Genomic DNA, 27,748 nt, shown 5'->3' with positions numbered 1-27,748 from the left:
GAACAAAGACGATATTCAAGTAATTAGCAAAATCATACCATGTACAGTTGAACTAATGCTTGCATACGGTACATAGAGGAATACTAATATTATCAGATCTAACTACCAACTACCAACACAATTGAAAGCTGCAACGGACCTACAGAAAATAAAGAACATAGCATCTGACAGAATACTTTGGAGAAACTTTACAGCAGAAATAAGCAGAGTGGCCGAGGCGGAAAAGTTTAAGACTATTTTGCGGAATGGTATTAAACTTGCTCTCCTTTCATTGATCACTAACTCCGTCTTCTATCACAGATGCCTTTTGAGCGTATTTGAATTTATAGGTATATATGTTATTAAGACAGGGCTCCCCACATTCACAAAGTCAAACAAAGATTGGCAATGGAGCAAACTACTAAAAAGTCCTGAAATCATCTTTCACGAAAGAAACGCATGACGTGAAACCAACTTTCTCCAATAATCGATTGACCGGAGGGAAAATCAAGAGAAGTGGGATGCAGAATGATTTTCAACCTGAACGCGTATGTGCGTATTTGGCTGGTGGTAATGTCAAGAATAGGATTTTATCTAATGAACAAAATTCAGAACATGTAATCAGGTTCAAAAAATAAAATTTCTACTTTGCAGTTCTTGTTGAGAAGAGATATCAAAATACAGAATAATTAAAACTCACACATTACGGTTCACTGATCTCAGTACGGTGCATCTGTATAAATATATTTAAGCTAATTGTATTGGATCATTTTTCATTCAAATTACAGTCAAATTCAATAGCCTATTATTTATTTAATAATTACTTATTGGTAGTAGAGACATTAAAAATATTCTTACCTATATTATTTTAATTACGCGTAGAGAATGATACAAAGATGGTTTTAGATCAAATACATTATTTATTTATTAATATGTGTGATGTTGGAGACAAGTTATTTTCTTCTATATAAACATTTTCTATAATAAAAAAAATCTTCTAATATAAGAACCGTTCACGTTAATATTGAGTACAACAATCTATTGGAAGATTTTGAGTTGAAGATCTTGATGAATTTGGAAAACATCGATTGAAGATAAAGTAATATTAATGTACTGACGAAAGGTAACAGATAGGATAAGGAAGAAAACATTGGATGCATTGCGACATGATAATTTCCATCACACTCACAAAGAGTGATGGAAGAAAAATGGATAAATGTGGCCACTAGATGTTTTGTTGAAATAAAGAGTAAAAGATCCGAAAAACACTGGCAATGGAGACAAACGTCACGAAGGATCACCTATGCTCCAATATACAAATAACACTCACGCTCAAAGTATAACAAATATGGGCTGTTTATTTTCCATATGAACTTGTATGAGTCCTAATTTGAACCACCTTCCAGAATAAACATGCTTTTCATTGATTTTGAATTAACAAGTGTTAAAACAAATTTCACAGGTTTCAAAGGTAATGCAATGTTTCAGTGCATTTATTCTTTTGCAACTACCGAACCGGATTGATCAAATATCAGACAATAATCTCCATCCATACGTCACTAATTTCTATCATTTATTTTTCCTCAATTGATAATCGTATTTATCTATCTAATCATTCACTAATTCTATTCTGTTGCGGCTTCATTGCATTAATTGGTGCTATTTCATGATATCATGAGAAAGTCGAGTCGTTTGCGAAGCAGAACCCCTGACAATCTTAACTAATAAGGCTCTTAACACTTGCTCTCCTAAACAGATTAGTGTCATGTATGCCTGAGGTACTCAACTGTGTACTTCTTCAATAATTTTCGAAAAGAAAGTATTTTAGCATTTTATATTGGTATATCTTCTGGATTATGGAGAAAACATTAACAGAGAAAGAGAGATACTCTCCTAAACAGATTAGTGTCATGTATGCCTGAGGTACTCAACTGTGTACTTCTTCAATAATTTTCGAAAAGAAAGTATTTTAGCATTTTATATTGGTATATCTTCTGGATTATGGAGAAAACATTAACAGAGAAAGAGAGATACCGGTAGTATACTTTATAACAAGAATTGCATTTGTATTGTAATTCTTATAAACAATTTTAGATAATAAAGAGTCTTAATGTCAAATTTGATTGCTTGATTAAATAAGTCATAAATCATTATACCAAATAGTGTAGATAGATATATTTATTAAATTAATATTTTTAAAAATTATTTTTTTGCAGATTTGTTCGTTCGTTGTCTTCATGATTAACTGAGTTTGCACCAGAGAGTACACGAGATCCGAGACTCCGCCATGTCCGACGTGTGCGTACCTGATAGTATACCGCTATGGGCGGCCATTATATACGGTATTCTTTACGCAGTAATCACGCTTTTAGGAATTGGTGGAAACGCTATCGTATGTTATATTGTTCTAGGAAATAAATGCATGCGAACAGTTACAAACTATTTCATAGTTAATGTTGCGTTTAGTGACTTACTAGTAGCAGTTTTCTGCGTTGAGTTATCTTATTATGAGTCGGTGTTCGAGTCTTGGCCGCTTGGTGAAGTTGGATGTAAATTAGTTCGTTATGTTCAAAGCGTTTCTATCTCTGTCAGTATCTTTACACTGGTTGCTATAAGCCTGGATCGCTTCTTCGCAATTATATACCCTTTCAGAAAGAAAATGGAAGCAATTCACGTCATCATAATAATCATTCTCATTTGGTTTGCATCGCTGGGCATTGCTGTTCCTACGTTTGTATACAACTACGTAGTGATGTACGAAAACGTAACGTACTGCATGGAACTGTGGGATTTTTACGATCCGGTTAAGGACAGTCAGAAAAGGTTTGCATACAGTATTTCAATGTTGTTGGTACAGTATTGCATACCGCTTGTTATTCTAGCAGGAGCGTATGGAACTATTGGATGGAATGTTTGGGCTCACAAAACACCAGGCGAAGTTGAACAAACACGGGACCAGAAAATACGTGAAACAAAGAACAAGGTATGTTAATAATTCGTTTGATATCCAGTCTATTTCACTATTCGCATTGATGCCTTTTGAGCATGCATAGATAACCGTGCATTATCATATGTGTATTTTCTTCTACATCACAGTAGCGCACATTAAAACGGAAATTGATTGTGCCATAAACGATAAGTTACGCACACACACTGTTAATTTGTTATCGTTGAAAGTATTGATGAATTATGCAGCAGTGGGTATTGACAAATGGCGCAGCAATTCAAATCCACTTATAAGCAATAAATCCTTAAATTATGCCTCTTTCAATTCCGTGGAATAAACGCAAATCTTTAAGACTCGACCTATTAATTTAAAGATGAAAAAAAATACATGTAACATTTTGAATAGGCAATAGGGAGAGCTTGATGCTTTACTTACTACTACAATATTTCAAGTTTTATAGAAGTTAGAAAACTGTTTATCGATGATGACGTACGTCGGTACCCGTGTACCCAATTCTTCTCCCCGCGGTCAAAAGGTAGATCGTAACTGACAGTCTAATAGTATAGTATGAAAATTATATTGGTTCTCATGACGAAAATTATACAGTAGGCCTATACTAAATTGCTTATGTTTTTAATTTCATGGTGTTACATTTATTCTTACAGCTTGTCAAGATGCTGGCATTCATCGTCTTAGTGTTTGCACTGTGTTACCTCCCCCAGCACGTGTTCACTCTCGTGCAAGATTTCGACAAAACTAACGAAATACAATGTTACAAAAACTTACGACTGATTCATACTACTTGCCTGTGTATCGGTCTAAGTAACTGCATATATAACCCGATTATATACTGTTGGATGAACGCGAAGTTTCGAAACGGATTCAAGTCCTTCTTCCGCCGGATCTGCTGGTGCTTTCTTCGAAGTGCTCCCAAGGATGAATATTGGAGGCTCAAGAGAATACCGACTCTACAAACACAAACTACTGAATCAATGGCAATGAGGACAGACAAGTGGGGAAACGACAGTCGTAAATCAAACCAAGCCAGATTCGAAAATCAAGATAAACCGTTTCTTAAAAAGCAGTTTTCAGGTCCAAAACTTTCACCTGCTTCACCTGTATTATCTGTAGATTTCGATACTGAAAACTCTAACTTTCGCCAGAGTTCGGATTAAGGATATATGAGTAAACGGCGTTTGTATATTTCATTTTGTAAACACTAATGTGACGGTAAATGTTGTATGTCAAACGTTATTAGTGAATCGACGTACCTGTGATTAAGGGCTTTTTGCTGATGTATACAGTTCAAGACAAAACATTTCAGCACATTTAATACGATGAATTATTATTAAGATAAGATAACTGGGGCGATTGCAATTATGTTTTTCGTTAACAAGTCGATGCAGGTACCTGGACTGGCTAAGTGTTGTGTGAACTTTAAAACGCTTTCTATCACAATAAATGTACCTGCTATATTGTCATCTTCAATCTGTTGGTACCTATAATTTGTACACGTTGTTTGTGAAATCGTAACTTACAAAGCACTGTGAATTCTGATAGTATCTTCAATACACATTACTGTCTTTCCATTCGGGTTGCGCAATTAAATTGTGAAAGTCGATTTAGTTTTACCATATAAAATGCGGGTGCATCGGGCCTACTGTAGCCTCCTACTGTCTTGTCATAGAGGATCATGGCATGGCGGCATTATTTTTCTTCCCATCTTCTTAAGGCAGAATTCATGAATAAAGCATGACATTAGTTATGGTATAAATTTAGACCTTCCATATGGCGCTATGATGTACAGTTTGACGTAGGGTTATGTGCGATTTATAGTTTATAAAGCCAGATTTTTGGCTGAATGGTTAATGTTTATGTTTCCATTTGGTACACAGATTCTAACCCATCAATGTTGTTTTTGTTTGAGATTATTAAGGGGGGTTACTGTTGGTAAATACTTGTGTACATATTTTATTAGTGATTTTGCTGCCTAACATATTAGTTATAAAACATGTATTCATAACCTTGGGCCTTGTTCCTCGATAATACCTCATGTAAACAGCATCACGTCAGACCGGGAGATGCAACTAATAATTTTTTTTACACTTAAAGATGTATTGTCCCCCTGAAAAATAACTTTTAACATTTTCGTTGTTGAATATGCCATTTTAATGTCACATACCGTAGTGATTTATCCACTTTGACCAAAAATCTAAACACAATTTATTTACCTGAAAAACTGTAATTTAAAGCAAAAATGATCAAATTGGTTGACAGCCAATTGGTTTTTGATTGAATCCATTTACTATGTTATTTTATAAGTGAAAACATTTTTTTTGGGGGGGGGGGGGGGGTTTAGTCACATGCAACGCGACTTCTACAGCTCACTAGGTCGGTCGGTTGGTCGGTCGGTGAGTCGGTAAACACTAACTTGAGCACGCGACTTCAGCCATGTATATGGCCTTGTTTTTCTAAGGAAGTGATTAACTTGATTAAAACTATAAAATAACCTATTCAAAGTCTGATTTAATATGTTTCATGTTTTTAGGGGACAATACATCTTTAAACTTATTGTCGGTGTAATGATATAGTAAATTCATGATGTAGGTTCACATCAATTGATGATAGCTGTATGTAGAATATAGGACAGCGACAAGGACACAGACGACGACAACAATTTAGTATGATTATAACATTAATATTTTTAAATAATGTACAACGATCGAATATTCTTTCAATTGTACTATACAGCAGGTGGTTCTAAGCGACCATTACTCTTATCGTATATATTTAAGTTCGACATTTTAAGTTGATAAATAAATATGTTGGTGTTGATGATTAGGTGTTGTTGATAATGATGCTGGGATAGAGGATATTTTTAAGGACAAATGGCTAGTGCCGATGACGATGATGACTGTTCAGATATTGATATTGATTATAATGATCGTTAATAATGATATAAAACAATGTTGGAAGTATGATAATAATGATGACATTCGGTTAATCTAGATCATTCTACAATGCTAATTGCGATGATTACCCGATGATTACAGTGAGACCGATTGTTGTTGCTGTTGATTATGCTAATAGGTGTTGGAGAAGCTGAGGCCCTTAATCGTTGTCGCCAGGAGTGTTATATTATTTAACTTTCCTAAACCCTTAGAAAACAGATAAGCTGCTCCCACCTGCTCTTATAATGATGGGAATGATGGTGATACCGGAACTGGTGACAGTGATGACGGTCTTGTCATATAAATTGATGAAATGGTGTTTGGTGGTGATGCATGGTGGTGGATCAAGATTATGAGAATAATGATGATCATTGTTGATGATATTATTAAATGATGATGATAATGATGATGGTAATTATGAATACGATGGTAATGATTGTGATGTTTTAAAAAATGATAAGAATGTAAATAAGAATGATTGTAACATACTGTTCGCATATTATTCAAGTTGAGACGGGCACGAATAAAGAAAATAAGCTTGATAAAATTGTAATGAGAATAAATAAAAAAAAGCGTACGGATGTTACGGACAATAATATAAATTTAATTGAACAACTATATTCATAATAATGAAACATAGGTGAATTACCAAATGATACTTTAAAAGACGATACATGACAGTTGTGGCTATTATTCCTTTGTATCGATTAAGAAAAGCAAAGTAATAGACTACGACTGTTAACACAATGTCAGTGTTGTACAGGTTGCTTAGCATGATCCTATACTTCCCTGATGTCGGTTATTGATGTCATGTACTTTTGTGACTTTACAGTAAAGAAAGTTGCATTATAATATTATGATTTAGTTCAGATATATTGTTTTAATCATACACACGATGGACTGATTAATTAATGAAAAAATTAATTAAAAAAGGTAGGGTAGGCCTTTTGATTTATGACGTAATAAAGAATTGGTGACTTATTCAATGTTTATTGAAGGGCAGTCTCATAAACGTAGACATAAACTTATCTCCATTTATCGTTGGTGCCGGGTGTGGTCTATTAAATCTGCGAACCAGTCCCGGATTGAGGCCAAAGTCTACCGGGAATTTATTTCATATAGTCATGATATGATTTTCATAACATCATGGTAAAAATTTACTGTATATAAATGATTGTAACACAAATTCAGCAGTTCTATATCAGTGTATGTAAAGTGTTGATAATAATACATATTTAATGTTAAATATAGTGTGAATAAAACCGGTTGTAATGATCTTTTTAACAAAGCATAGTGTCCGGATATATAATAATATATGGATCTATTTGAAAGGTAATTTTAATAAACTTTGTCCGGAAGAGAATCGATCAGCCTTTTCGTTTCATTCAAGCTTTTAGTTTATAATTTGCAGTCGAATTGAACTGTAACGCAGTTAATAATGGACTAACTCAATTTTGACATACCGACCAACTCACCGACAGTAAGTACGATTTGAATATTAGCCGAAGTTTAGATTTTGACAGTTTGTGTACGCCATACTGTGTATATTCTCAACTTACAGAGGGCGTGCTTTCAATTAGTTAGGACCAGAGCCATATTATATAAAGAGTTACGACATTGGATTATAGTCACGTGATATGCAGATCAAAATGTGTCAAACTTGTCTGCATTAATGCATGTAAAGTATAGGAGCAACAAAATACTTTCAATTTTTTCTTGTATTAAAAAAAATGTAATTGCACATTTTACGATGAAATATCGATGTGCACAGCGTACAGAAGTACTTGCGCCAAAGAATATTGCGCGCGCGTGCGCTAGTACATTATAACGTTTGATTGATTGATTTTGGAACAAAACATCCCATAACTACGTCCTATTATTATATTAATAACAATTATGTAATATTTTCAATTCATAATGCATGCTTTGATGACGAAATAAAATAATAAAGTGTCGTGGATATATTTGTTAATATATTGAATAGGGTATGAACAATATTAAAATAATAAAGGCAAATTATTACAAATGAAATGATGAACGAGTCTCTGAAAGTTTGTGTCAAAAACACACAGAGAGCCATATACTGTATAAAAAGAGGGGTGAATTTGTGTGTTTTTTGTATTGGTTCATGCTTTGATGTATCCTGACTTACATGTAGGCCCTAGCATTTATTCTTTTGTTATTGTAGACACAATATATATATGTTACCAAATTAATACCATTAATAAAATTAATTACTAAAATAAAAACGGAATCTAAGCGTTATTTCATAGACAACAAAATCTAAAAATAATGCATGAACTACAGGAAAACGCTATACAAAATAGACGCGCGCGCCCTCAGCGTGCGAATTCTTTGACTTCTAATTCTGCTTCTAATTTTCAATGTCGTAACTCTTTATATATATGGCTCTGGTTAGGACGCATTCTCGCGCAGAGCCTGCAATCTTTGGTCAGGAGGAGCAGACGTGACGCTCGCACAACAGCGGCACTTGGATGATGTCGCCTAGCTAGGAGGCCTAGCCTTTTTGGTGCATACATACATTCGTGTGATGAACAGTTTTGGTAAGAAAGACGTTTCACGATATTTATACATGATCATAGTTAGCGAGAGAGAACAGATAAAAAAGTGGCCGCAATAAACTGAAAATCTATGAAACGCCAAATTCGCCACACACTTATATTCGGCCGTTGGTTTAATTCGTTCGTTCGTAATTTGTATCCATTTATGGTAATTTCGTCATACATTAAACAAGAAATATTTCTTGCTTGTTGACGTTACAGTTTTAAAGATATAGCCTATTGTCCCCCTGAAAAATATTTTTTATTTCAAATTTGTCTTTGAATGTTTAGATAATAATTCAATGATTACCTGACAGTGAATTATTATTATTATAATATCGGTCTAGATTGACAGTCAAATAGGACTCATTTGTCGTATTCGATTTAGACTTTCACCGTTGAGTACAGTTTTTCTGTTGAGTACTTCTTTAACGGAGTATTTTGAGCGTTGAGATTGTTCTTAACGAAAAAGCTTTCGTTGTCAACGTTTTCTATTCGAATGACTTTCTGTCGAGCACAAATTTACAATTCGAATACAAAAAGTACTCAACGAATCTTTACGTTGACAACGAAAGTTCCCAATCGAATATGACAATTGTAAATACCAGCCTAGACAGCCAAAATAATGTTTTGATTTGATGGTGAATTATTATAATGCTGGCTTAGGTTGACAGCAAGAACAAAGTCATTATTTATTGAACAAGATTTTACAGATTACTGTCTACATGCATCTCAATAATACTGTATTTATCAGCAAATAAGATGTGCTTTGGGGTTTGTAATTTGAGCATGACCTGTCCTAGTTTACAAAATCTAAAAAATGTCAGTCTCTGGAACTATAACTTCTGCTTGATATAGCTTCTGAATAAGTAGTCCTCTGGGGATATAGCTGGCTAAAGCAGTGTGAAAAACTAAAACTGAACAAATTAATCAAATTTGTATAGGAAAAAATAATTTATATTAGTTTTAGGGCCTACTAATATTATTAGGCCTAGCTAACTGATGGCTAAATGTATTCGCAAAATGTATTTTTCAAGAAAGAAAATGTTATTTTCGCAAATGATGGATATGGAAATTATTGTTGAGGGTGGGCCACTCAATTGATTGACCTAGCGACGAACAAGCAGGCGACAGGTAGGACTCTTAATTGCTTGCTTATATTTCATTCCTGTCTTTCATTTGATCATGTTTTGTTTTAGGACAACTCCAGCAAACTACATACATAGCTTAATAAATGCAACATGGACTGCTAAAGACCAATCTGTGGAAAAGAGAGATGGCTGAGAGTAGCAGCGAAGTAAAATATAAACGAAAAAGAAATGCCACACTTGAATGTTTTGGTGAACCTCTTACATTACTGGAGTATCTATCACCACACGTCGGACTGATTACTCAATCGGACCCACCAAGGTGCATATCTATATATAAATTATGGTTAATTCTGACATAGGCGAGCACAATGCAAAAACTTCGGTTTAAATCTCCGCCTTGGATACCTACTTTATCTATCTTAGATGTACCGCGAAACGTAGATTTGATAACATTAGTTTTCAGTTCGACGCTATTGTTCCATATTCCTATCTTAGGAAGATATTATAAAGGGTTTTATAAGAAATTTTCTGATTTCAATCGGTAAATTTTAACTCTATGCGCGGTAGAAGTAATTTCCGGGTTCACGGTAAGGTGTTGTTTTCAACCAGGGAGTTGTAAAACAACTACTGTACCTGTTTCAACTAAGTTGGCCGTTGGTGCTTGGTGGCGATAGGTAAAGCGTGTGAAGGTATAGTAGTACATAAAGATCAAATTAAATACATTCATGAAACATAGGAGTAAATTGTGGGAAATAATTACATAAAATTACATTACATCGAGAGAATTGATGATAAGAGCTTTTGTTTTGAAATCAATGAAACCCCGATAGCCGAGTTGTTGAGTAAGCTTCCAGGACTTTATGTATACTGTGCGCTATCTGTGTCCCGTCAGGACCCTGGGATACTTCTGCCCATGTTGCAAGCCGTCTAAAATGTCTTCCTTCTTTAGCCACATAATGTATTAATTATACCAATTAGGATGGTATTTATTTGAATAAACGCCCGGAACACCTCCCCAATAAAACATCAATTAAAATAATTATCTCGCTACTCAACCATATTTATAACACAATTATATTATTTTTAGTAGATTTCTTCTGACTGTTATCTACAATTTACCAAGCATTTGTTATTCTTTTTTACCACTTTTCAAACGCTATTAATCATCTAAGACTAACACTTAGGTTTGTGAGTATGTTTAGTTTTACGAATATCAAAAGCATTTAAATAATGGTAACCGACCAAAATTGTCCAGGCCAGAATGTCCTTCTAAAACTTTTTACGTCCCGAGTCATTATCATTCCGAGAACTATCGTCTACACTTCCTAGAGGGGGAGCGAGCGAAGCGAGCTCACCCTCTAGTATTTTAAATTCTTTTATTATACATTCCAACATACACATGAATCAACATGACCCACTTTAAAATCTGACCTTAAATGATAAAAAAAAAAGATAATAAAATGGCGACTGTTTGTACTTGTATATTCTTATGCATTTTACCTACATTTTCTGTTTACAGGTTCAAAAAGTGGTTATGGAAAACGTTGGTTCTTGCAGATCAAAAACCTGATTTATCACTGATGGACAAGCCTACCTCTTTTGGCACTTCTACCCACAGAGAAGTAGTTATGGTGGCTATCAATGTAAGTTATGTTTTGGAGGTTATAGTGTATGTGATGAAATTTAGCATTAACATTCACTACTTCACTAGAAAATATTACAGAGCAATTTTTACTGAAGTTTCCGAACAATAAGCATATTTTTTTTATTTATTTAATCTTTCTTTATTCTGAAATACACTTTCAATACAATGTACTGATTTCCAAAGTGGTTCAGTTCTTAACTACATAAATGTAAACAAAATACAGTATATAAATGGACAAAAGAAAATATAAAATTGAACCTAAAATTATCAAAATCAAATTAACACAATTAAAGTAAGCACATTTAAAGGTTAAAACATAAATAATTGAGATTTTGAAACAAGATAAAAGAAGTTTTAATTATTGAGCATTAATTAGATTTAGTTTTGAATTAAAATTAAAGTTTTGAAATTTGTGATTTGAAAGTTGATACTGTCATATCATAAAGATCATTTTTTATTTTGTTTGGTAAAAAGTTCCATAATTTTGTAGATCTGTAATTAAAAGTTCTTTTACCTTGAGTATTATTCCATTTAGGTATTATCAAAGTGTTGTTACTTTGACTTCGTGTACCTTTATTGTGACTATCTTCAGTAAATATAAATTGAGTTGATAAATAGGGTGGTGCATGTCCATTTAGGCACTTGAAAAGTAATATTAGAATATGTTCATTCCATTTGTCCTTTAGTGTACTCCAACCAAGTGAGTTTAGGATATCACTAACATGAGTTTTGATATCTACAGATAATAATATTCTACCTTAATCTATTTAATAAAATTTGAAGAGAATCTGAAAAGTTTACTTTACAATTTGACCAGACACAACTACAATAATCAAATAAAGGAATAACTAGTGCATTGGCTAACATTTTCAGAGTGTTTGATGGAATAAAATATTTTATACGACGTATAACACCAATGCGTTTGGCAACTTTTGATGAAAGGCTACCAATATGATCAGCCCATGTTAGTTTAGCATAAACAGAGGTATCAATGCCAGGCTACTGATCTGGAGGTTACAGTAGGCCAAAAATCTTCGCAGCACAGTACTTATTGAGAAATTAAATGCTATAAATGTCTTTTGATCATTTAGAAGTTATTGAGCTCAGGGAAAGAAAATGTCTTGACTTTTGGACTTTTTCAGGTAAGTGTACAATCGATGTATCTATGAACTGATATTAAGTTTTTAGTTATGTTGTGACCAAAAGAAGTATATCCTTCTACAATCTCGCCTCCTCAGACTGAGGGTAAAGTTAAGAATTACCTTTATGATTGTACGAATTTAATTTAGTTCAGGATAAATCTTTCCTTCCATTTCCTTGAGTTTAGAGACAATGCTCATCAATAATAATAATACATCAACTTAAAATTAAACATGTTCAAAATACTAATTTCAATATTTTAGGTCATTTATGAAGGTCCATAAAATAAACTGCATACAATACATTTTCATTTCAGTACGTAAAAGGAAATTTTGACGATTCCAATATAAAAAGTCATAATTTTTCAAACAATTGTGGACCGGTATTAAAACCAGTTTGGAAAACCCTGTATAATAGGTAAGTTGGTATTGTATGTAAAACCACATTTCTGTTAAGGTCATCAAGCTAATGTCACGTTTCACTTTACTTACCGGTAATGTTTTTTTCCTAAAATGTTCAATTGTATCTCCTTTTCCTTTTTCCTGTTTGGCTACTATTCTAATAGTTTTTCCTACAAAACAGCTGTAAAAATGTGCTAAATACTGACAGAATATAATTTAGCATTATGATTTAACTTGTAGGATTGGTGAAAACTTGATGCTGCATTTGCTCTGTAGGACTTCATTATTTATTCCTGGTGGATCAAAAAAATGTGCTTATGTTCAGATTACAGGTACAGTAATTAATTATTTTTTTTATATTTTATTCCTAACTTTTAAATGTCTAAAATCAAGCTTCACTTTTAATTTCTTTCATAATGTTTTTTTAAATAAATAAAATGTACTGTATAAGACCAAGTAATAGTTCCGGAGACTGAAGTTACGAAATTTAAAAAAATCAGTCAGTTATCTACCCCCACCAAAGTTAGCGATAATTTGTTCATGAAACCAACTTATCGGATATATCAAGTAAGCCTGAATGTATGAATATATAAAATAAGAAGTAGGATTTGATAAGGATGATATATTGTACTCAAGTATCATTTTTTATAATTAATCCTTTATAAACAAACCTTTGAATGAAAAAACTTTTTTTTTAAGGAAAACCAATTTCTGGCATAAAACCAACAGTAGTAGAATATGTGTTACAGAAAAGGCGAAGAATTGAAAAAGAAACTGGATCTGATGTGAAGAATCCTGATTCAAAAGACCTCAAAAGAAAAGGATGTTATGAAGATGTTACACCCTTGAAGAAATTCAAACATCATTTAAATGATTCCAAAAAGAAGAAAGAAGAAGAAGAAAAAAACCATTACATTCAACAAAAGAAGTTTAAGAAACATTTTCTCTCTGAAATAAAAGAAAAAAGGTGGGAGGAATTAAGCAAGGTTACTCCCTCTAAACCAGATGATAGATGTTTCCTGCCCATCAAGATTTGCTATAATAAAAGTGGTGTTGAGAAAATAAATAGTTCTAGTAAGTGCTGTAGTTGGAATCAAAAGCATTCGTTTGAAAAAAAGTGCAACTAATCGAAGCACAGAATTAATTTGTGAAAATAGATTTACCTAGTGAAAACAGGATTTAATGACAAAAACTACCAAAGAAATCCCAAACCAATAATCATTTTTTATCTAAAGTACAGTAAATATTTATTTTGTTTGTTTACTTTCATAAATTCCAATAAGAATGTAATACTATTTGTACTATGTAAAGAACTTCTTGTAATATGAACATTTCTTTAATGCCATATTCCAATCTTATATTGCTTATACAAAACCAAGATACCATTTTTATGTACTCAAATAACTTTTTCCTGTAATGTTTTTCTTTCAGGTGTACTTGAGAGGCCCATTAGCCAACGGTCTGTCCGTCAGCTTTTGACTTCCATTTTTTTCAGTGGAAGTAAAAAGAAAAATGTAATTAATGCTTAAATTTTACATATAGTTTTATATTATTAATGTTAATTACATCACTTATTGGAAAACTTGCACATGTGTCTTTAGGAGTCATTGGACTTCTGGTACTGTGACAATACTCTCTAACATTTATATAGAAAAGTAAAAATAGCGTTCAGTTTTACGCGTTTTAGTCTTTTGCACAAGTGGTGCGTTGAATTCATGTGCATGGTCTGACAAGAAACTTTTTATCCAGATCATTATCAATATTTATATATCACACAAAATATGTAATTGATTTATAATTTAACAACATATACTAAATTAGGATTATGGTTTGTATATTACTATAGTTGTTAATTTTTTTTAGAAGAACAAAAGAATTCCAAAACGTTATATAAAGATTGAAGAGCTGTTAAGAGAATTTCTGAAACGACACCAGTGAGTACATTCTTCAACCGTAACTGTATTTATCATTCACAAAATAGAAATGAATCATGGCCAGTTAATAATTTCTTTAAAAATCTATACTACCATTAATATGACCATTTGTTTTTTTCACTTAATTTATAATGTTTTGCATGTTCATCATGAAAACAAAAGAGTTTTAGGCTTCTCTTTTAATAGGTCTTCTCTAGAATCTGTTGGTCACTTTCTATTTATGGCATATCACAATAATATCTTAATTGAGATACAGCCACTTTTACCCACAGTGTTGTAAGTTACCTATTTATGTGTACTGTATTTATAATTGACATAACAGAGATTGTTAGAATGTTTTCATTTCAGGTATTGTTCACCTCTCCGTTTTCTTGATATCTTTTGTAAAGTTCCAAATTGTTTAGAAGAAGAGGATCCTTCTACTAAATTTAAGTGCAAAGGTATTTAAATAAATATAAATTTGAATTTCAATAGACTTCGATATTACTATAAGTGAACTTTAATAGTACTGGAGTCACAAGTTTGCTTACAGATAAAGGTGTTCTACCACAATTATGTGCACCTGGTTAAAAATAGTGTCTCACCCCTCAAACATTTGGCTACAGGATCAAGTGTAAGTTGATGACCAGATGTAGGCAATGTCATTATACCTAAAGGAAATAAGTCCATGGCCAGGATTTTGCCAAAAAGAATTACCATGAGGTAGGTTAGGTAGGCCTATTTACTTTCACTTCCACTTCTTGTCTCTAGTTTGAAAAGGGCACTTCAGGCACCATTGGTTGTGAGCTCATGGTATCATGTCTGCACTGTAAGTTCCAATATATAATTTTAAATTTAATTCTTTTTAAAAGGAACAAAAAAGAAAGTATGTCGTCAGTTTACAATGCCAGATGACATGGAGGCTCTGATTGGAATGACCTCAACCAAAGAGGAGGTTTATGCTTTTGTAAAGAACCGACTCCTTCAGAACATTCCATTGCAAATATGGGGCTCCAAGTCAAACAGAAATGCATTTCTTAGTTGTATCCTTTGAAAATGTTAACTGTTGATGCTGGAAGTTTACCATTGACAGTATTGTAGCCCCAGTGACTTTGGAAAGATATTCATATGTAGATCCAAACGGACCAGTTGGCCTGGGCCCTTTAATTTTGGTGTTTAATTTTTTCTGTTACATACTTTGTTACCATCAATCATCATATTAAAGTATTTTTAATTAAGTGCCCTTTTCCCTTAATAAACAAAGATGTTAAAATGTTTCTATCGCTTGGAAGATTGGAGAAAATAAACATACAGGAGCTGACTAGTAAAATAAAGGTGACCTAATATTATTTATTAATTTTTATTATTTTAGTGTCCAGATATTAACTGTCATTTCATTGTTCTACAAATGTTTTAAAGAATGTGCTAGTAAATGTCTGCTGTTGTGACCTGGACCTAAAATCAACCAAATTGTGTCCCATAACTATACATAAATTGCCAATGTCGGTAGTTAATAAACATAAGATTAAGAAGTTAAGCAATGTTGGGCTGGGTTGCATTGATGGATGGGAGACCATTTTTTGGAATAGCGGCGGGTGCTGTATATACCGAAGAGGAATGGTGTAGTGATAGTATCGAATTAGCATGTGATAGGCATGGGTTTGAGTCTATCTGCACCATACTGATTGCATCCTTAGGCAAGATGCCTTACTCTCATTGCCTCATCCTTTGGGTGGAATGTAAAGCTGTTAAAGAATTTGGTACACTATTCGACAAGAGTAGGGTATCATCTCCCAGTGTGCTGATCTGGTAGATGCTCCAGTGCTGGCTGCCGTGGGTACATGGAGGGCCTAATCCGAATTTCTTCTGTTTCTAGTTAAGCTTGAGGACCAGAATAAATATATTTAACATATGCTATTTTATACCATTTATAGGTAACTGATTGTGAGTGGGTATTTTTGGATTTTGATACAACAAGTGGTACAAACGAAATTCTGAAAACCATAATAAACAAACAAAAAGAAATGGTACATGACCTATATTACTGGATCATGAATGGCTATGTGATGCAACTGTTACATGTAATGTATATGATTTAATTTTTATTATTATTATTTATTTATTGTTATATCTTTCATTGTTTTTGTAAGATACACAGCCACTTGGCATGTGCATAGTAATAATAATAATAATAATAGACTTTACACACAAAAATGATGCATAAAATATTCTGAGATAACACATTTACGCCAATCTGTTTTCCAGCACTTTGAAGCTCCCGGAACAGTATTCACAGGAGCTTGAGTGAAAATGGCATCTGTTTATCCTATCCTACCAAAATAAAAGAAAAAAGATGTTGCTAAAGACATTTTCATTGCAACATTGTATCCATGCTTGCCTAGTTGTACAAAAACATATATGCTACGGTGTGGTGGGTCAAGCAAATGCATGTCAAATAATACATTTACAAAGAAGAAGCTTATAACAGTCAACTCTCCCAATACCAGACACCTTTGTGCTGGCTTAACATGTCTGGATTTCTGGAAAGTCTGGTATTCAGAATGGGTTTCTAATTGTAAAAATTAATTTGGGACATTTGGACCTCAAAAAAAGTTTCCCGTTTTCAGAGAGTCCGGTATTGAGAGGGTTGACTGTATATAATATCTTTCACCCTTTTGTACTGTATACTCACAGTAGCACCCCTTATTTGAGACACCCCTAATTACGGGAATTGTAAAGCGAAAAAGGCTTGTTTTAACAGCCAACCTGTATTCAGGGGACACCACTATTAGGACACTTTGTTGAGTCCTAGGGGTTTCCCCTTTATAGGGTTCTTCTGTATTTCTATACAGTTTTTTAATAGTATTCATTTTTGTTTTCATTTTATAGACTTCATTTTATGTCACAGAAACGCATGTATCAAGACATGAGCTGGTGTTTTATCGCAAAGTTGTCTGGAATAAAATTCATAAATTGGCATTAGAAAGTAATTATTTATTTATATAAAATAGAATAGTATTCTAAAATAAGAGAGAGTAATATTGTATTTACTTATATACATTATTTTAAATTTGTTTATTTAGAATCGAAACCTTCCCAAAATACTCCAAAAATATGTCATGTTAATTAATTATTGTGTATGTGGATATATTGGGACATGTGTAGGCGATGACCAGCGACACATCAATTGACCTGACCTAAGTTGGTCGTCACTCATCACAAATCAAAAGCTCCCTGTTTTATTGTTAAGACTTTTATTTATAATAATTTTATTTCTTTTATATTTACCACAAAAGGTGAGTTGAAGAATGGGACATTCAAGGCAATAAATAAGGTAAAATGCGCATGATGATCCATAACTACAATTTTGAGTTGCTTAAATTATTGTTCTGTTCCCAGTTAGTTTTTCATTAAACGGTATTTGGTAGTTTTGTTGCTGTGTCCATCATACCTACCAATCCTGATTGTTGTGTATTGCATGACTCTTGTTAATATAGTTGTGAGCAAAGATACACGATTTGGGCAGCACACTTTTTTTTTCTGAAGAGATCTAGCTTTTTGATTTTTACTTGTGATTTTTCATTTTGGTCAATTATAAATACTTTTTTCAATCTAGACGGATGCTACGAAGTACTTGGCCAAGTATAAATGCGGACTGTCAAATTTGAGATTTGTTCCTAAGCAGTCAAGTTGCCGGCCGATAGTAAACACCAGAGTGTCTGGGAAAAAAGTAAGCAAAATATAAATTCATTATAATGTTAAGGGTAATAACAGTTTACAAACAATTTATTTTCATTTTGATCATAATCTTGAATGCTATTAAACCATTGTCTGGCTAGAATTGTAACTTGTTTACAGGATAATCAAGTTCTACAGAATGTTCACAGTTTCTACAGTACATATATTTGGCCCAATTGCTCACTTAGGAAAATGGAGATAAATAATTTTTTTAAATACATACAAGTTACCATTGTTCTGCATTTATAAGAAAACATAATAATATGGGTAAAATCAACAACCCACATGGCAATATACTCTAATATGGCCCTGGCCCTGTGTTGAAATACTGTTAAATTAGCCTTGTTTTTGTTTTGTTTCTAGGCCCTGTCAAACCAGAGGGTAGTGTTTGATATTCTTACTGGCATTGTGGTAAGTGGTATCGCTGCTTAAAGTTTAAATACCATTGGCCTAGCTTGTTAAACATTTTGTGTAATTTCCTTATCATTGTAGTTAAACACTACTTCTTTAACGTCTATTGTTTCCTTCATACTTTAATGCCCTTATCTCTAAAGGCTTTCAAAATGCATACTTTAAACTTTTCAATTTGTTTTGTCTTAATTTATTCTGTAGAGGAATTATCCTTCTATGATAGGAGCATCTCTGAAAGGCTTTTCAGATTTCTACCCACGATGGAAAAAGTTTGTTCTATCTCATCATAGCACTGCCACAAAAAGGTATATATGGCATATCTTCTACAGCTGAAAGTAAATAAAATATATTTTGTGGTACTCAGTTTAGCTGGAAATTTATGAAATGGAATTCGGCCCTTTACATTCTCTAGGCAGCCACATTGGTAATACTGTACCTTGAAAGTACACAGGAGAAAGATAACCTTTATCATTCACATGACAGGCAATAATGACTTAACACGTTCACTGCCACGGCGTATTTATACGTCAAAAATTGCGTGTCGCTACTTGCCAAGACGTATTACTACGTCAAAATCGTAGCACTTTTGTATTGTATGTAGAATCGCTGGCAGTGGTGATTGGAACAGGAATTATCGCATGGCAGTTTATGAATGATGTACGTAAACGATAATCTAAAAATATTTTGAATGACATCATGATAGTCTGTGACCAGATTTTACACTTTCAAACTGTAATTTAATATGTAAACGGGACTTGGCACTGGGACAGAAATTACGGAAAATGCATTGGCAGTCAATGTGTTAATGCCTGTACTAACTGAGTACCTTACCATTGTTCCATGTTTTGTTTTTTTTGTATTACAAGTACAGTGGAACCCACCCTTTGGGGCTCCTCATTTAGGGGACACCCCTATTAAGATGAGACCTTTCTGTGAAAAGAAGGAAGGGCAATATACGTTTTAAAACTGCAGATAACCTTTATCTTTATTTGGTCCCGAAGGTGTCCCCTTAATAGGATTCTACTTTATTGATTAAATGGGTGAATAATTGGAGTATCTATGTTGAACACAAATGTACTTATCTTAACAGACCATTATATTTTGTGAAAACGGACATCCAGAAATGTTTTGACTCAATCTTGCCAGATAGGTTGCTTACTATTATTACAACAACGCTTGAAAAAGCTGTAAGTTTTGTCTATTTGAATCTAGCTAAAATGGGTTAGGGCTGAATATAATATATTTGTGATTAGCATAGAGCAACCAGTCAACAATGCCATTGGATGAAACATGGATGAGGCTATAGGCATGTGCATGTAATTTAAAGTTTATATAGGCACAGCGGACTGTGCCAGAATAGTCTTATGCACCAGGTTGGCTGTTGGATGCACAGTCTAGCATGCAGATACTTAATGATAGTTTGACGGTGTCGTTGGCACAGATGGCCTGATAGTTACTACCATTCAACATACAATACTGGATGGTCCACAAACAATCACAAATTGAGAGTGTCCAGAGTGTCTGATCAATAAGCTATTTTAACTGAACATGTTAACCTAATTTTATTGAATGTTCTTCAGGTGCTGAATATAACTAGATTGATCATATGAAAATACCAAACCTTTTTTAAATAAAGTTTTTTTCTATAGGCAGGATTTTTTGTTGTTGAACCCTATACTGTTGTTGCTAGGCAATGCAATAAAGTCAACATAAACTATAAAAGAATAGGATTCAACATGGCGAAATACAGAGCTGATTATATTACTTTTGTGGCTAAAAATAACCACAATAGTAACAATGTCTTTATAAATAAGGTGAGATTTTATTTTCTTTTTTTGAATCTAGGAAAGAATAATTTAAACAATATTTTTGGAAATTTTACTTGTACTAATTTTAGTCTTCCCTCGTTTTAACGATGATGATATCAATAGAGTTTTAAATAACAATGATAATACCCAGTGTACCTACAAACATTTTAAAGTAATCCAAACGTTTTTAGTCGCGTTCAATGCGACTCTACAGATCACTATGTCGGATGGTTGGTCGGTAAACACTAACTCAAATTTAAGCATGCGACTACAGCCATGTATATGCTCTTGGGTTTTTTTTTACTACAAGTATTTCTTAATGAAATGTGTAAAGTCATTGTCAAAATAAGTTGACAGACACATTTCAGTTGAAATTGAAAAGAACTAAACACAACTGAAAGCTTTGAATCGAGTCAACAAAAGCGCACACAGACACTGATTCCTCTTTCAATTATGAATCACGTTGCATATGCAGTATTGGATAACCAGTTACAATCAGTTCCATGTTGACATAAATGTTCATATGGATGTTTAGATGTTGATTACCTAAAAACTTAAAGGAAATCCAATTTAATTAAATGTAGTTGTTTGATGTTTTAATAATTCAAGGTACTTTATACTTTCAAAGGTTTGGACAAAGTTTTATGATTCCAGAGAAATCGTTGCTATTTTGAAACAGCTGTTAATGCACAATATAGTAAAGGTATTTTTGTGTTCTTTATATTATTTTGTTTTAAAAGATATGCTAAATAATTATTTTTATTAATTTTTGTTGTTGATTAGTTTAATAATGCAGATGCAACTCATATTATCATTAAAATTATTGTCAAATCATCACCTTTCCTATACTTACTATGTTGGATTGATTTTAACCCATGAAACCCCCAAAAATAGGATTATAAGTTTAAGTTAAGACAATTAAAAGTTGACCTTAATGTTGAAAATAGGCTCCTATAGAGAGTGGGATCCACACATACCCACTCTTGTACCCAGTGTAGTAATGTAACCAAATTATATTAATTCATCCACTTTTTTTTTTCGAGCATGTATCGTATGTATGTATACAATATTTGTTTGTTTACACTTTATCTCAAATACAGATAGGCGGACGTTATTTTATCCGTCAATGTGGGATCGATCAAGGTGGCAGCACTTCAGCTATCTTTACTTCACTCTACTATGGGTATATGGAGTTATGTCACCTTTATAGTATTGCTGACGATGGGGTAAATGAATTCATTCCCTCAATTTAGCAATACAATATATTAATAGAGCAATAAATGTGCACTGTATGTATGTATTATCAAAAAAAATCATAAATTTGCTTATTCCTCTATTTGGGGTATTTATGAAAATTATGTATTAAGTAATTGAAAAAAATAACATTTTAAACCATCTTGACAGGCTATCTGATAAACTTTAACCCAAGCCAAAAATCAATTTAAAGATTATGAGATTAAATTATTAATTTACTTTTAAAATATTGCATAGAAAATTCAAAAGGACAATTTTTGGATAGTGACTAGAAGTTCCCAAGTAGTGTTGAAACATATATTTCAACTGTCCCCTTAATAGAGTCCTACTGTAATAGCACACATTTAAAAAAGCTGGCAAATTAAAAACATCTGTGCATTGCTTACAAACTTGCAAGTTTACAACAAGTTATGTTATCATAATACCAATATTCCTGTAATTATTAAAGTTACAAATACGGATTTACCATGTTGAAACACCGGTTCTCATCAGATCACCAAAGTTAAGCAACGTTGAGCCTGGTTAGAGCTTCGATGGGAGACCACCTGGGAATATCGGGTGCTGACTTTTATGGCAGCCCCTGCATCTGTATTGGCTTATGCCTTTCCTCTGGTCACGGTGGGCACTGGACGAGGGAGAAGCCCTTGATCAATGTTAGGACCAATCAAGGTGCTTTAACAGTCCTAGCTTAGTTTCATGCATCATTCAGATGAATGTAATACTAATTGACATTGTCGTTCACAGACGTCAGTCATAAAAAAAAAATTAAGTTACCCCACTTGAGATCTATGTCGGCACCTGAAAGAAGTTTGATAATTAGAGTTAAAATTTGTTTGAATTTCCCACAAACCATGCATTTCTTTGATTTAAAAAAGCCCCAAATTTTGTGTTTATAATTTAAAGATTCTAGTCCGTCAAACAGATGACTACTTATTTGTGACTAGAGACAAAAAGAAAGCTGAACACTTCTTGAATGTACTACTTCCTGGTAAGTTGAAAAAAACTATTTAAAACAATTTTATAACTTGGTTTGGCATTTTCAATAACAGCAAAACAAAGAACTAGATAGTAGGAACCACTTTAAAACTCCACTACTCATCTTGTATGTGTTTAGTTCTAAAAATGGTAAAGATAATTTGTATAAGTTTGGGTGCCTACCGCAATTAGTTTAACCCAATCACAAAGGACTGATAATTCAAATTGTCGCTTGCGATTGGACGATTAGTAATAAGATAGACCTAAAGATTGGAGTGTATTGCAACCAAAAATTAAATCATCCATTTTTATGACCCCAATATATCCTAGAACATATTTATACATGTTAATTTGCCGGTTAATTTTTTTTTTTGCTCCATTTTTCCTCTACTATATAGACACATTACTTTGGATCATAACGGGAACAAAGGTTTAAGCTTGGTTGCCACTTGGACGCAATGCAACAATGTATGCGCAACGCAAGTGAGTTAACCAATCCCATCCTCTTGCATTGTGTCCAAATGGAAAACCAGCTTTATTGGTATATCTCCATCTGTCTATAAACAGGGTGGAATTTCAGTGAAAGCTCTCTCGTAAGAAAAATTGTAGAAAAAACAAAAAATACAACTGTAATAATTATTAATTTTCTAGGAATTGAAGGGTTTGGTTGTAAAGTTCGCTTTGATAAGACACTTGCCAACTTTCCTTTCACTTACAATGGAGAACAAGTTGAAACTTGTAGTGGTAAGTGATAAATATATTGTATACAGTACTTAATGTGTCAATTACTAACAGTAAAACATGGATACCTTGGCTTATGATGTACTGTTGTTTTTTCAGGCTTATTTCCATGGTGTGGAATTTTAGTCAACCCAGAAACACTTGATGTTATGAACGATTATTCTCGTTATGTGAATGTTGGTAAATACTTCTCTCTTTTTATTGTTTTTTAACTTGCTAATTTAGCTACTTCAAAAGATAAGATAATAAGATTTATAATGTGCAAATATCCACAATTTCCAAAATCAAGGAAGTAATATTTAACCAAGACACAAATACTTGTTGGTTAATATGCTTGCTAACCATGGTCCTTAGTTCAAATACTTTTAGAATTCCTATTCCTCTGCATTCTGATGGAAATATCAGCAGAAATTAAATAGATTACGAATGAAAAAAAAGTTCTTCTTTACCTTTGCTTTATTTACAAGAAGAGTTTTATTAATCTAAAGTGTTACATTTTTTAGGCAGAAGTTTCTTTTCTAGATCATGTGATGAAAACACTTTCCTATATTTATCTTTCTAAACTTTCCTAGTTTGATAATTATTGCCATTTTTATCCTTTGTAGACATGCGTTTCACTATGTCCATTACAAGGTATGGAGATCTGATAAATAACATGGAAAGTAAACTATGTCAAAGTATGTTTACAAAAACCGCCATTTATGTTGATCCCAAGGTGAGTGAGTGAAACAATTTTTAGGATTATTGCAAAATTATTTTTAGATATATTCACATGTTTTGTGATCCCTCATTTTATGAAGTATGCATTTCACAATCATTTTTGTGATTTCATCTTTTTGATTTGTAGAAATGTATTCAACAGGAGTTTACTATCTTATATAAAAGATATTTATTTCATACTATGAACAATCTACCTTAACTAGGCCTACCTGAACAAGCAATAATAGTGCATTGGTTTTAATAATATTTTTTATATCTTTGTTAATTTTGTATTTCTATAGTTTATTTTGTATTTACTCTTTGTATTGTTTGAGGGTCCCTAATGATCAGCTTATGCTGGATGGATCACCCTCATTAAAAACAAATGTCATGACATTTTTATTATAGATCAACAAAAAGGAAATCTGTTTGAAGAATATTTATGAAATGTTTCTGTTGCAAGCATACCGTTTCCACTCATATCAACGCACCTTGCCCCAGGAATATAAACCACAACAAAATCCAAAAGCTTTTAAAGGTAAGGTTTTAACCCTGTATTTGTGCAAATGCATTCATTCCACCTCTGTGTGGACATTTTTAAAAGTAAAATGGTAATTTTGAAATTAGTTTAAAAAAATACTAAAACAGGTTTGATAATTTTTATACATACTGACATAATATAAATAACCTTCAAAGATAAGTTGCCTTTAAATTGTATAAATCTGCAATAAAGTTAGATTTATAATTGTTTATTGTAAATATCCTTTGACCTCAGATAAATAAAGAAATTGAAGTGACCATTTTGGTCTAATTATACAGAAACATCGTAAAAATAAATCAGCCAGTTACCCCAAGCTACCGGGGTTGCTTATATAAATTGTTGATTTTTCAGTACTTACTGATTTTACTTCAATGTAAACTAGGATCATGCTTATTTATTCAAGTGGTCTGTTTTCTCAACAATGCAATATTCTAAGATTTGTAGTTGAAACATTTTAAGTTGGTAATAGTGTAGAAAACGCAGGCTGCTGTGGCTCTGTGTCGACCGCTAATCCATCTGTACTTTTTGTTCCACCCAGCCACCTTAAGACCTATGGTGATCGAGCTTTTGCAGTTGCAGCTCCTAAACTGTGGAACAATCTTCCTGATCCTATTAAAAATGCATCCTCTATCATAGTTTTCATAACTTCTTTTTTCTTTGCAATTTCTTTCTGTTCAGCGCTTTGGGACAATCTTTTAAATTGTATAAGCGCTATATAAATCGAACATCATCATCTAAGACATTGGGCTAAAAACAAGTTTGGTGAGGCTCTTAAGCTCTGTGTACACTATCAAACTAGTTTGACAAAGTGTGACGTGCCCATATATTTTGGCACACCACACTTTTTTTGTCAAACTAGTTTGATAGTGTACACAGAGCTTTACTCTGCTCACTGACTATTATCATGTATTATGTTATGTATGTTATGTTTGCTCACTATAATTTCACAACTTTATCCTTGTCTGAACTGCAGGTATGCTGTTTAGGCTGTTTTCAAAGTTCTACAGACGTAGAGTAAAGAGGTTTTACTTAAAGAAACAACAAATGCCATTTACAATCACTCGATCTGAAGTTATCTGGTAATAACATTGGTCAAATTTTTTTGTCTTGTTTCTTAAAAATAACTAATACAATCTCTAGAATTACTAGGCCTGGGTGATGCGATTATATATGTTTGGAATGTTATCTTATTCATCTCTATTAAACTATGCCATTACCTTCTATATAAGTTAAAAAATAAACCTAAATATACAAATATTTCCATTCTATATAAATTAAAGATGTATTGTCCCCATGAAAAACATTTTTGGTTGATTATGCCATTTTAATGTCACATAATAGTTATCCATTTTGACCAAAAATTTGATCGAAAAGAAATTAATTTATCTGAGAAAAAAAATCAAATTGGCTGCCAGCCAATGGGTTTTTGGTTGAATTTAACCAATTATTTTCTCATTTAATAAGTGAAAACATTTTTTTCCCCTGTTTTTTCTACTTATTAAAACTACAAAATAACCTTCATTTTTCATGCTTTTGGGGGCCCATACATCTTTAAGAATATAAGCCTAAATATACAAATAGTGTACTTAATTACCAGGTTGAGGTTTACATGGCCTACTGTTTGGTAAAAGTGCTTTATGCAAACTTTAAAATAATATGATACTAGAATGCTGTAGTTTAAATACAGAACAGAGTCAGTAAGATCTGCTCGAATACTGTACTCCCTTATTTTAACATTATATATTTTTTTTTAGGCTTGGTTGTAAAGCAGCAATAACAAAGTTTGAACAGCATCCATCATTGTACAAAAAGTTGATCAAACTTTTGAGAAAACAGCAACAGATACCAAAACGTTTGGTAAAATGTCTTCTGTATTGTGATTTGTATGATGTATCTGTATATTTGATGTGTTTAAAACGATAGTCCATGCAAGCAATACATGGTTCCCACAAACTGCATGAAAGTGATTTGACCAATTATATTATATGTTGTGTCTTTAAACCCTGTATGTATGGTCACTGTAGGGTGATGATGAAATAAAATAAAATTACAAGCGTGGTGTTAACACTGAAATAGCAATCACCAGGTTAGCTTGTTTTAGGTGAAGTTAATTGCTTTAGTATCTTGTTAAAACCTAGAATTAGTGACATTAAGGTCTCATATACCTGGGCCATTTTACCCAAATCGTTGTTTCTTTTTACATTAGTTTGACTTGAACTATGTATTGAATTTTGTTTTATCATAGAAACCGCTCCTGATTGATGCAACTATGCCAGCTCTCCCGGAAGATTTCAAGTCTATTGTCTCTTGAGAAAGCCTAGTATTGTCAAATCCTACAGTAGTCTAGTAGGGCCTACATGTGGATGTACTCTATTCATTTCTATTTGTTTTGGCTAATGTATATTATACCAGTGAAAATTACTTTATTCGATTTATATTTTAATACTTTTTTCTAAACAAGTGATTGATATGTATGTGTTATACCATGGAGGAATACATTTGATTATACAATGTTACATTTTATTGTTGTTGGCCTACTAACGCAGGGTGATTGTAATTACAAATCTTATTTATTTATTTTTACAATTTATTATACTTTATCACTGACAAGGCAAAAAGCAGCGAAAAGAAAAGGATGACCAGCACCTCTATCTACACCCCCTTGACAGATAACAAAAACATAAAACACATACATCAAAGATAAAAAATATCTAGATATCGATCTAAGATCTAATCTTATATAGAACATACTTCCGTGGTCTATGGGATGAAGCTCCCAGAATCTCATGGAGTTTAAAGGACCGCTTTGTAAAGTTAGGCCTACATGTTATATTTAGCAGTAGCACCTTGCGGGCCATATAATGCACTCGTAGGCTGCATTTTGTCTGTTGAGAACCCCAGAACTTGTGTATATTGTGAAGAACCACTGAAATGGTAAAATATAGTACTTCAT

General features: G+C 32.8%; 3 protein-coding genes across 4 annotated transcripts in view; 2 read left to right on the top strand and 1 right to left on the bottom strand.

Moving 5' to 3' along the window:
• LOC140051694 (RYamide receptor-like) overlaps positions 1-5,281 on the top strand; it is a 57,505-nt gene extending 52,224 nt beyond the window's left edge. Inside the window, exons 4-5 of the mRNA XM_072096986.1 lie at positions 2,196-2,962; positions 3,592-5,281. Coding sequence (XP_071953087.1) covers positions 2,267-2,962; positions 3,592-4,101 — 1,206 coding nt within the window. The 5' untranslated portion in view covers positions 2,196-2,266 and the 3' untranslated portion in view covers positions 4,102-5,281. The remainder of the gene's footprint in view (positions 1-2,195; positions 2,963-3,591) is intronic.
• Positions 1-27,748, bottom strand: part of LOC140052670 (heterogeneous nuclear ribonucleoprotein A/B-like) — a 279,728-nt gene that overhangs the window by 112,254 nt on the left and 139,726 nt on the right. The window lies entirely within an intron of this gene.
• On the top strand, positions 8,293-27,729 carry LOC140051100 (telomerase reverse transcriptase-like). 2 transcript variants are annotated; one of them, XM_072096198.1, is made up of 30 exons: positions 8,293-8,441; positions 9,638-9,848; positions 11,049-11,172; positions 12,266-12,316; positions 12,631-12,731; positions 12,956-13,047; positions 13,415-13,789; positions 14,147-14,229; positions 14,579-14,649; positions 14,998-15,089; positions 15,501-15,671; positions 15,893-15,963; positions 16,563-16,709; positions 17,518-17,614; positions 17,925-17,962; positions 18,245-18,358; positions 18,730-18,777; positions 18,979-19,082; positions 19,868-19,964; positions 20,427-20,591; positions 21,214-21,288; positions 21,686-21,811; positions 22,743-22,827; positions 23,466-23,558; positions 23,655-23,735; positions 24,161-24,270; positions 24,663-24,792; positions 25,769-25,874; positions 26,550-26,652; positions 27,041-27,729. In XM_072096198.1, the coding sequence occupies exons 2-30, from the start codon at positions 9,673-9,675 to the stop codon at positions 27,104-27,106; spliced, it is 3,192 nt and encodes a 1,063-aa protein (XP_071952299.1). In that variant the 5' UTR covers positions 8,293-8,441; positions 9,638-9,672; the 3' UTR covers positions 27,107-27,729. The 2 variants fall into 2 exon arrangements, with proteins under 2 accessions (XP_071952299.1, XP_071952300.1); XM_072096199.1 differs by lacking the exon at positions 9,638-9,848.

Source organism: Antedon mediterranea, chromosome 6 (genome assembly GCF_964355755.1).
Source record: "Antedon mediterranea chromosome 6, ecAntMedi1.1, whole genome shotgun sequence".
NCBI lineage: Eukaryota > Metazoa > Echinodermata > Crinoidea > Comatulida > Antedonidae > Antedon > Antedon mediterranea.
The sequence above is the reverse complement of the archived record's forward strand: the minus strand, read 5'-3'. Positions and strand labels throughout refer to the sequence as shown.